Source organism: Trematomus bernacchii, unplaced genomic scaffold (genome assembly GCF_902827165.1).
Source record: "Trematomus bernacchii unplaced genomic scaffold, fTreBer1.1, whole genome shotgun sequence".
NCBI lineage: Eukaryota > Metazoa > Chordata > Actinopteri > Perciformes > Nototheniidae > Trematomus > Trematomus bernacchii.
This window is the reverse complement of record NW_022987621.1, coordinates 1190295-1201690: the sequence shown is the minus strand read 5'-3', so window position 1 is coordinate 1201690 and position 11396 is coordinate 1190295. Positions and strand designations below refer to the sequence as shown.

General features: G+C 42.6%; 1 protein-coding gene across 1 annotated transcript; it reads left to right on the top strand.

Annotated features, from left to right (window-relative positions):
- Nucleotides 1-3803: 3803 nt before the first annotated feature.
- On the top strand, nt 3804-10566 carry pak1 (p21 protein (Cdc42/Rac)-activated kinase 1; the record flags this gene model as incomplete). The annotated part of the gene is given in 3 exon segments (XM_034132803.1): nt 3804-3892; nt 6159-6374; nt 10472-10566. Coding segments are annotated over 2 exon segments (288 nt in total), but the record flags the coding sequence as incomplete, so codon positions are not given.
- Nucleotides 10567-11396: the final 830 nt, after the last annotated feature.

Genomic DNA, 11396 nt, shown 5'->3' with positions numbered 1-11396 from the left:
ATCATGCTGCTGAAAAAAATGAATTCCCTCTGTGGAAAAGTAAATATCATCGTATTCTCAGTTTCCAAAAACATGAAACACAGAAAAGCAGCAAATCCTCACAAAACAGTAGCTCAAACTTGCATGATTATCATTGTGGTAGTGAAAGTTTGAAACATGATTCAAACACTGAGCATGTCAGGGAGACGCCTGAAAGTTAAAAAGTTCTGTAACAAGAGAACTGCTCGTAATCTGAGCCAAATACTGGGAGCAACCCTAAAACACAAAGGATTATGGGTAAAATGAGAGGGATTCAGACGTGCCGATTATGCTCTTTCTTCACCACACCTCTGCAGTTCACTCTCCCTCTGGCAGCACTGAACACTCCACAGAAATCTGAAGTGTGTGTGTGGGTGTGTGTGTGTGTGTGGGTGTGTGTGTGTGGGTGTGTGTGTGTGTACACGCCTCATTCTAAGATACAGTCTGTTATTTGGTCACACACTGCCTCTGCATCCTCTCTCTTTTTCTACTGTACTTATTACTTCTCTCGTTCTGTCTTTCTATATCTCTCTCCATTTTCTGTCTCTCGCCCTATTCCAACCAGGCAGAATATAACCAACCCCCCACCCTCTCCTCCTCTCCTCTCCTTCCATCCCTCATTTTCTCCTTGATTATCAATTATTATATCTGTCTCTCTCTTTCTCTCTCTCTCACACCTACACACACACACACACACACACACACACACACACACATCCCGACCACGCCCGAGAGTCTTTGAAGATGGAACCTCACGCACACAGAGCACTATCATAATTATAATTCACTTAAAAAAGAGAAGCTTGAGTCTTTTGTGAGGTGGCTTTCAATATTTGTGTGTGTGTGTGTTCGGATCGTGATTTGCACATGTGTCCATATCCATATATAAAATGTGTGTGTGCTGTCTGGTGTGTAAAATATGTTAAAATATACATTTGAAGTCTGGGCCTTGGGGTTTGTCTCGTTACCGTGACGACATGATGTTGGAGTTGACTGCTGACATATCTCTCTCTCTCTCTCTCTCTCTCTCTCTCTGTGTCTGCACTTCACCCTGCTGATGGTGCGTTCAGGGTTCAGAGGAAATCTCATGCAGTTGACTCCTCGCCTTTTCCCCTTTTGTTGTGTGGTAGGCCAGCGGCCGCGTGGCGCCTCCGTCTCTTTGTCCTGTTTGTGTCTCCCATTTATCTCCTGGCTCGCTCAACACACACAGAAATAGAGGTGTTTATTGACGTGTGTTCTGAGTGTCCTGTGTGTGTAGCAGCAGGCGCACGCACGCACGCACGCACGCACGCACGCACGCACGCACACACTGAGCTCTGCTAGGCTCTACCATGGGCGGATCCCCCCTGCTGGGTCTGCAAACTCAGCTAAATGCTTCACAGCAGAGAGGGAACCTGTGTGTGTGTCAGAGAGGGTTAATGTATGTGTGTGTGTGTGTGTCAGAGAGGGTTAATGTATGTGTGTGTGTGTGTCAGAGAGGGTTAATGTATGTGTGTGTGTGTCAGAGAGGGTTAATGTATGCATGGATGGTTGAAGTCTTCTTCCAGTAAATGTGGCTGCAGAGGCTGACATGGCGTTTTGGAGAAGTGCTGACATGTTATGGTAACCTTGTCTTGGTGTGTGTGTGTTTGTATAATCTAAGTCTCTGTACAATGCGTGTGTGTGTGTGTGTGTGTGTGTGTGTGTGTGTGTGTGTGTGTGTGTGTGTGTGTGTGTGTGTGTGTGTGTGTGTGTGTGTGTGTGTGTGTGTGTGTGTGTGTGTGTGTGTGTGTGTGTGTGTGTGTGTGTGTGTGTGTGTGTGTGTGTGTGTGTGTGTGTGTGTGTGTGTGTGTGTGTGTGTGTGTGTGTGTGTGTGTGTGTGTGTGTGTGTGTGTTACATACATTTAAGCTAGGGCTCATCGCCTACCTTTAACAGTGCAAGGCTGCACGGCTGCCCCTGGCCAACTTGTGGCCCCACGCAAAGTTATGTGATGAGGCCCTCTGGCGCGGGGTGCTAGTGAAGTACGCGCGTGAACTGCGAGCGCTGGAGCCTCGCAGCGGAAACTGAAGTGCGGCGCATTTGCGCATCAGATGAGGCTCCCTCCGCAAGATGAGGCCCTGCGTGATCTGCGTGTAGGCAGGGGCGGGCCTGTGTGTATGGACAAGTTAAATTGAAAAAGAGTTTATGAAAAGTTTTTCTTTTAAGGAAATGAACCAGGGGAAATGCAGGTGTTCACTCAGTTGTGATTACACACAGTACAATACACACACATGCGCAGGAGCTGTACACTAGGTCTGAATATATACATAAATACAAACACATGCGTTTTTCTGTTATACGGAGAGAGCAAAGGCTGCCAGTTTGTCCGGCGCCAGGGAGAAGTTAGGGGTTCGGTGTCTTGCTCAAGGACACTTTGGAGTGCCCAGGAGGTGAACTGGCACGTCTCCAGCTACCAGTCCACACTATGTATTTTTCTTCAGTTCCCAAGCAAAGTCCCTACAGACTGAGCCGCCTGTACGTTGATGCTGTATGATTTCAGACAGGAGGGGTGGGTGTGTGTGAGTCACAGTGAGACACTAGCTGCTGGACAAAGTGCAGCATTTAGCAGAGCAGATCTCTCCCTCAGGAGGGGGGGGGGGACCAGAGACAGAGAGACAACATGAGGTGAACACTGGAACTGGATATGAAAATTGTTTGTGTGTGTGTGTGTGTCATGCAGCAGACAGTGTTGCTTTGTCAGATAACAGGTCTTTGCTGAAACTGGCAGCAGTGTCTGAAATCTGAGACATTTGCTGTCTTGCGTGACTGTGTGTCTGTCTACCTTTGAGTGTGTGTGTGTTGTGTGTGTTAAAGATTGACAACAATCTATGTTACTGTCTGCTTAAAGAGGTAGTTTTATAAGGTTTAACGTGTGTGTGTGTGTGTGTGTGTGTGTGTGTGTGTGTGTGTGTGTGTGTGTGTGTGTGTGTGTGTGTGTGTGTGTGTGTGTGTGTGTGTGTGTGTGTGTGTGTGTGTGTGTGTGTGTGTGTGTGTGTGTGTGTGTGTGTGTGTGTGTGTGTGTGTGTGTGTGTGTGTGTGTGTGTGTGTGTGTGTGTGTGTGTGTGTGTGTGTATAAAGATACATACATTTAAGCTAGGGCTCATCGCCTACCTTTAACAGTGTTTCAAATCAAAATCAAATAAAGTTTTATTTATATAGCACATTTTTAAAACGATTTTTGGTCGAGCCAAAGTGCTGTACATATAATAATTACCTTACAGTAAGGACACTTTACAGCAAATATAACAGCACAGTTTGTGCAGAATATCAGTATGACAATACGACACCCTCTGTCCTTAGACCCTCACATCGTACAAGGAAACACTTCCAGAGAAAAACCCACAGTTTAAAGGGGAACATGGGAGAAACCTCAGGGAGAGCAACAGAGGAGGGATCCCTCTCCCAGGACGCACAGACGTGCAATAGATGCCGTGTGTAAGAGATAATACATTTTACAGCGTAGGTAGACCGAATGTTTGGAAATGCATGTGTCTATAATAAGAAGATGAGTTGTTTGTGATGGCTGTAAACACACACCACCTCTTCATGTGTGTGTGAGACAGTAGAGTGTGTGTGTGGGTGTATGTATGTGTGACTGTATGTGTATCTTTTTACCCAGCAGACACAATACTCAGTTGTGTGTTGTTGTGTGTTCAGGGGTTGGTGTTAGTCTCACTGCTGTACTTCCCTCTTCCTCATGTGACTCACCTTGTGACATCAGCGTTCGGCAGGTCTGATTGGTCAGAAGCAGACTCTCAGTCTCTCTCTGCTTTCACTCTCACTGTCCAGCTTTCTCTCCTCTCTGTTGTTTCTTTGTGGATCTGTTGAGAAGCTGGAAGATGTTTGTCTGCTAAGGTAAGAGACGATATCAGAGTTAGGTGTTTCAAGTGAAACAGTGTGAACCTTCACTTTCTTAATCCACCTCTTTCTGTTGAATCTGTATATTTAAAAAGAGAAAGAAGTTACTTCTGGTAACATAACTTAATGAGTCTCCTTTTTTATTGTTTTGTAGATCTGATGTTTTTGGTAATGTTTTCTTAAAAATAGTAAAAATATATATTTTATTTTACAGTGAGGCTTATTCCTCATAACTCCAACTTTTAAGTTCAGTGTGCATTTAGTATTTTATTAAAAAATGTGATGTTTTTCTTTACTCACTAAGTACAGACAAAAATACCCTGCTGGAGAAATGTTCACAATTTCTAGTAAACAGAGCAGATCAAAACCTCAGCTCAGCATTCGGTCCGAACAGTGAAGCTGCACACTCTTCACTCATTATGGAAGTGATGTGATATAAAACTGAAAGGATGTGCCTCTCCAGACCTTTAGGCCACGTTTACACGTAGACGAAACGGGTTGTATCCGCTACAGTTCTCTATCGTATGGACGGTTCGTCCACACGAGGCCTTAACGGAACCGCGGAAACGGAGCCCTTAAACGATAACGGCTCGCAAGGTGGGTAGATCTGCGGATCATTGCTGATGTGTTTCGCCAATAACAACAATGGCGGATCACAGGGTTGCTTTTGTGCTCCAGACGCTACTGACCATGCTACAGATTTTAGTGCAAAATCTACAGCTCCTCTACCACAACCATCAGCAACAAGTGGACATGGAGAACTACATGAACTACATGTTGCTAAACTGCCTCAGGTCCATCAGACCTGAACTCTGCAGGAGAGACACCTCTGGGTTTCATCTGTGATGTCAGGGGAAGATCAGGATATTCTACATATGGATTTACATGAAGAGGACTGAGAAGTGTGTGTGTGTGTGTGTGTGTGTGTGTGTGTGTGTGTGTGTGTGTGTGTGTGTGTGTGTGTGTGTGTGTGTGTGTGTGTGTGTGTGTGTGTGTGTGTGTGTGTGTGTGTGTGTGTGTGTGTGTGTGTGTGTGTGTGTGTGTGTGTGTGTGTGTGTGTGTGTGTGTGTGTGTGTGTGTGTGTGTGTGTGTGTGTGTGTGTGTGTGTGTGTGTGTGTGTGTGTGTGTGTGTGTGTGTGTGTGTGTGTGTGTGTGTGTGTGTGTGTGTGTGTGTGTGTGTGTGTGTGTGTGTGTGTGTGTGTGTGTGTGTGTGTGTGTGTGTGTGTGTGTGTGTGTGTGTGTGTGTGTCCTGACTCAGTACTAAACGCTGTGAGATAGAAAAGAGCAACTTTATATCTGGTCTAGAGATGTGACACACACACATTTTTCTGACCTGACCACATAGCTGAGGCAGAGGGACGTGTTGATCACACCCTCACATACAAACACAAACAATGCTAACCTGCTGAAAGTCCAGAGGTCAGCACTTAACCCCCCTCCTACACACACACACACACACACACACACACAGCAGGGTTTAGTCACCATGATGTTTGTAGATCAAACACTCTCAGTGAGTAAATGGAAACCACCTTTCTCTTTTTAGATGTTCAACTTAAATATGTTATTGATATGTAATGTTAATAAATATAATATTAATGTATAGAACCTTCAACAGCAAAGCCACTTAATGTGCTTAACTAGACACAGAAGGTACGTGTAATTAATAGAAACGCAGGACAACACAAAGAGACATTAAATATAGAATTGAGAGTAAAATAAAGTATAAATAAAAGGAGAATTTTTATAATAAAAACAGATTAAAACCGTCTACATGACCGCTCGTAGTTCTGAAACAGATAGAACAAACATACAACTATTCTATCATTGAAATCAGGGTTTTACTGATGGACACAAAGAATTATAAATAAAATAATTTGATGGAGTTTTCTGAGTGCTCAGCTGTGATTGGTTGATGATTTCCCCGCCTCTCACCCTTCCTCCCTGTGATTGGTTGATGATTTCCCCGCCTCTCACCCTTCCTCCCTGTGATTGGTTGATGATTTCCCCGCCTCTCACCCTTCCTCCCTGTGATTGGTTGATGATTTCCCCGCCTCTCACCCTTCCTCCCTGTGATTGGTTGATGATTTCCCCGCCTCTCACCCTTCCTCCCTGTGATTGGTTGATGATTTCCCCGCCTCTCACCCTTCCTCCCTGTGATTGGTTGATGATTTCCCCGCCTCTCACCCTTCCTCCCTGTGATTGGTTGATGATTTCCCCGCCTCTCACCCTTCCTCCCTGTGATTGGTGTGTTTCTGAGCAGGAGCGGCTGCAGCCTAGCTAAGGATGTCTGATAATGGGGAGGTCGAGGACAAGCCCCCTGCTCCGCCCATGAGGAACACCAGCACCATGATTGGCTCCTGCAACAAGGACCCCGCCCCCCTCAACCACGGCTCCAAGCCCCTCCCACCAAACCCGGAGGACAAGAAGAAGAAGGACCGTTCCATCCGCTTCATCCTGACGGGGGGGGGCGATAAGAGTGAGTAGTACTGAGCTCCCTTTGCCCTGGAGAACTCCTCCATCCTCTAACACACACAGGAGAGGGAACATGCATGGGATGTTTATACAAATACAGCATATTTTGCACTTTTAATGAACCTTTAGATGTTTCGACCAATTAAATAAAGCCTTATAGACCAGCTAGAGTCAGGTTTCTACATTTTGCGCGATGGGAACTAAAGCAGTGAAATATCCCTGTAAAAATGTAAAAGTTGAGATTGTTTTCAGGTTATACATGATCTGTTATTTGAAATGTAATTGTGCTGTACCTAACATCCAGACAGCAGGGATTTAAAGTAGTTCAGCCAGCTTTTGATGTCAGAAGAATACAGTAACCTGAAACCTTCATCCATGTGACAGTACGTTTTTACATGCTGTGTTAATACCAAAGCCACATTTAAACTAGTGAAGCGGTGACTGGGGAAGTTATTGACTTGTGTTGACCCGGGTTGACCCGGGTTGAACCGATTGGTTTGATGTGGTTCTGACTCTGCTTGGCTTTTATATAAAGAAAGTCTTGAGAACGTTCCTTGTGACAGAACGTGCACTCTTTCAATAAATCACTGTTAGCGGGAATAACCTTATTTCTTTGAAATGTATCAGGCAGTCATTTGTTCCCAAATTCACAAAATGCATCATTATCTTTATCAATATCACATTTCAAAATTGCACCAGTTATGGCCTTCTTTTTTTAAAAACATTGTCTCTCCATGGGCCATTCAAAGTCACACACAATCAGTGGATGAGACATAGTGTAGAAATACTGCAGCTATGATATATATCTCCATGAATAGTACACACAGTAGAACCTACTGCTGCAGGTCTCCCTTGAAAAAGAGATCAATGATCTCAATGGGATTTCATCTGGATAAATAAAGGTTTTGAATTGAATTGAATTGACAGTCAGACCTGCTTCCTGTGTGTCGGAGCAGACGCTGCATCACACTCTGAGGCTACTGGAAATCTGTTGGGTTACTGATGTTATCTCAGCCGTGACAAAGTGAGTTAAGAAATGAGAAGCAAATTGAACCACTCCCTCCTCCACCAAATCGCTTACTGACTACATTTATTGAAAATATGACATTTACAGTTTGATCTCAGGGTAAACAGATTATCGGTTTATCAATTCATTGATTTATATTAACATTTTTACCTATCACTATCATGTTCTATTGCTTTGTTCTAAGCCAAGAAATACATGTAATGAAACAGCACATGATTTACATGATTACAACAGCAGATAAAGTGAGGAAAAGAAATATAAAAAATGGCTAAGTATGCACACGTTATTAATAACACAATAAATAAAAAACAAAACAGCTGATATGTACATCACGGTAAAAAAAAGTAGTAGTATATTTGTTATTAAGAAAAGTGACCATATTGAATTAAGAGCTAGCTGGTACTGTGCCAATTGTAAATAAACAACAAACAACAAAAAATTAATTGAAGAAATTAACGTAAAATTGCTGGAGGGTATATTGCACAACGTTTTATATTTACAGGCAGTGTTATTACACATCAGGGGTCTTTCAGTCTATGTGGGGGTCTAACAGGGGCCGTAGAGCGCTATCAGCTACCCTCATTCAAGAAAGCAGATAAGCGTATTATAAACCTTGCTCAATATGCTATTCTTTAAACGTTATAGATATTTCAGTATGACTCATGTTTCCTTGCTACATTTGTTCTCCATATGCAAAGCATGTTTTTGGTAAACTCATCACTAAACACATGTTTTCTCTGTCATCTAAATCAGTGGTTCTCAACTGGTCAGGCCTCGGGACCCACTTTTTTCCTTTTTCAATAAATCGCGACCCGACATTTTGAACCACTCAAATCTATCAAAACAATAACATAAAAAGGCAGACTTGTATTGTACTCAATAAAAAGGCAGACTTGTATTGTACTCAATAAAAAGGCACACTTGGAGCCAATCCTGCAAATTCACCACATGTGAAAAACATGACATACAAACCCTGGAAGGCGGGTCTGGGGGGATTCTCCCCCAGGAGATTTTTAGAAATACTAACATATAAACTACGCATTCTGGTACACTCTAAGAAGAAACTAAATAAATCTATTACTACCCGACATATTAATAATGCCATTGTTTGTTTTTCACTTAGTTCTGACAGCTTGCTACTCCTCACAGAGAGAAGAGCAAAGAGGAGATAGTCTGTATGAATTACTTTAAATTGTGGGTAAGGGTTAGCCCCCATTGCTCTGTGACCTGTCAATCATCAAACCGGGGGTCATATTTCATTACGTGTTCATTTTTATCTGAAGTTGTACCCATGGATAGGGCTGTGCGATTATGGCAAAAATAATAATCACGATTATTTGGGTCAATAATTGATATCACGATTATTAAATACGATTATTCATTGACTTTGAAAACATCCATTTATTGAACTTTAAAACAAATACAAATAATCATTTGAACAGTATCTTATAACTGTTGATTAACCTGAACGTATAATTCAACTGAAAAACTTTAAATGAATAATATCAAATATAATAAATACCAATAAACAAGATCAACAAATATTTTGGAGCGCACTTCCAAAAGCTACTTATCATATATAAAAATATGATAAATACAAATAAATTAGACCACAATTAATTAGATCAAATATGTTGCACTGTCACAACCTAGCAAAGCAAAATAATTGTTTAATTCGATTATGTTGTTTTCGTAATTGTGGCAGGCCAAAATCGTAATTGCGATTAAAATACGATTAATTGCACAGCCCTACCCATGGATGTATAAAAAATAGTTCTACCGCAAAGTTATTCTCCGTGGGGACTTCTGGCAACAATCTTGATTCTGATTGGCCAGAAGACTCGAAAAAACATCAGCAAAGATATTTTATTGAGAAGATGATCACTACGGGCCAGAAGTTTTCAAAACCGTTTATGGTCTCCGGTACTTCCAGTCCAACGCCTACTGCATGCACAGCGTTAGAAAATCGGGCCTTCAAAATAAAACATTTTTTTTTCTTCACTCACACATCTGCGACCCACTCGAAACGGGTCCGTCCACCCACTTTTGGGTCGCGACCCACCAGTTGAGAACCACTGATCTAAATGATCTCTAAGAAACAACATATGCCTATTGTTTGTTGACAAAAGCACTGTGGGCTTCTTAACCGAGACAGATTACCCATGATGCTTTGTGGGAGGCTGGTAGCTCATTAGTCATCTTGAGGGATCTGCTGTCTCTCAGTGGAGGACCTCAGCACACGGTGTCTCCTGTGTCTCTGTTTGTCCTCTTTCTCCGCTTTCCTTCGTCTCATCCTCCTCTTCCTCTTTTCTGTCTCCTAGCTTTTCCAGAGGCCTGTACTACGAAGCCGGTTCAACCTAACCTGGATATGTTTGAGTTACCCGGCTTACCTAATCCAAAACAAACGCCCTCTCGCTAAACTGTCCTACGACGCTGGTTATCAACTCGTTAACTCAAGCCGCCGTGTCCTATCTAGTTAGGTGCGCGTTCACATGAAAGGGGTGGTATTTGGAGCATTCGACCAATCACAAACATGGACAAGCGTACTGACAGCGCAGCGTCATACTTCCTGAATGAAAAGTGAACTTTAATATTAGTCAAATATGAAGAAGTTAAACTTTAAACATCCATGACTTAAACACTTTACCCAGGATAAAAGCCACATAGCTGCACCTGCAAGGTGAATACAGCTGGTAACAGAAAAAGCGTTTGAATGCGTACATTAACAGGTTTATGAAATCACTGCCCCGTCCAAGACACGATCTGACTTTAATTACATTTGACTCGAGTGTTTCGTCAACTTAATGTGTTGCTAACAAGGCCTAACTATACCGTACATTAAGGACTGTTTTCACAATTATTTTTATTATTGGATTTGTGCAACTATCTACTGTGCTCCTCTCTAAAGCCTCATAATGATCTTCATATTGGTTCATTTGCACCTTGCCACTTGTAAGCCCTTTATTCTAGAAGAAAAAGGATAATCCTTTATCCTGAAATGAATTTAACAAGTGTGATCCGGCTTGTAACAAAACCCCACATCGTTCTTATGACTGTTGTTTTGTTTCTTTCAGCCTATAAGAAGAAGGAGCGTCCAGAGATTTCTCTGCCGTCTGATTTTGAACACACCATCCATGTGGGCTTTGATGCTGTCACCGGGGAGTTCACTGTAAGTGTGTGTGCCGGTGTGTGTTGGTTCTCCTGGTGTGTAGTCACAAATCAAAAGATTTCCTGAACAAACACACACAGTGTGTGTTTGTGTGTCTGCTGTGTTTACATCACTTTTTAATTGCTCACCAACAGAGCCATGCTCACTGTTGCGTGAGTTTTTTAGAATGTCTCAAACACACACACACACACAATTGGCAAATAAACCTTTTGTTAATAATCACATCAGACAAAGATGCCTTGTTTGTCTGCCTCACTTGATCCGCCTGACCAAGCTCTTTAGCTGGGAGTCTGTGTGTGTGTGTGTGTGTGTGTGTGTGTGTGTGTGTGTGTGTGTGTGTGTGTGTGTGTGTGTGTGTGTGTGTGTGTGTGTGTGTGTGTGTGTGTGTGTGTGTGTGTGTGTGTGTGTGTGTGTGTGTGTGTGTGTGTGTGTGTGTGTGTGTGTGTGTGTGTGTGTGTGTGTGTGTGTGTGTGTGTGTGTGTGTGTGTGTGTGTGTGTGTGTGTGTGTTCACCTGAGCTTCCTTTTCTGTAATGTGGGACCTTTTTCTCACTTGTACAAACATCTACTTGCTAGAGTACCAAACATCTCTGTTTAAACAATTCATGCAGATATGCATGACGGCCAATATCATAATGCTGATATATGTTAAATGAACATGAATTGACTCTGTTACTGTCTGCATTGTCTCATTTTTTATGTGAAAAAAAGGTCTGTACTTTTCCTGCAGTGCACTTGCCACGGTGTTGGCTTAATGGAATACTAATAAATAAATAATCTGCTGGACTAATGGAGCAGGTAGTAGAGAGAGAGAGAGAGAGAGAGAGAGAGA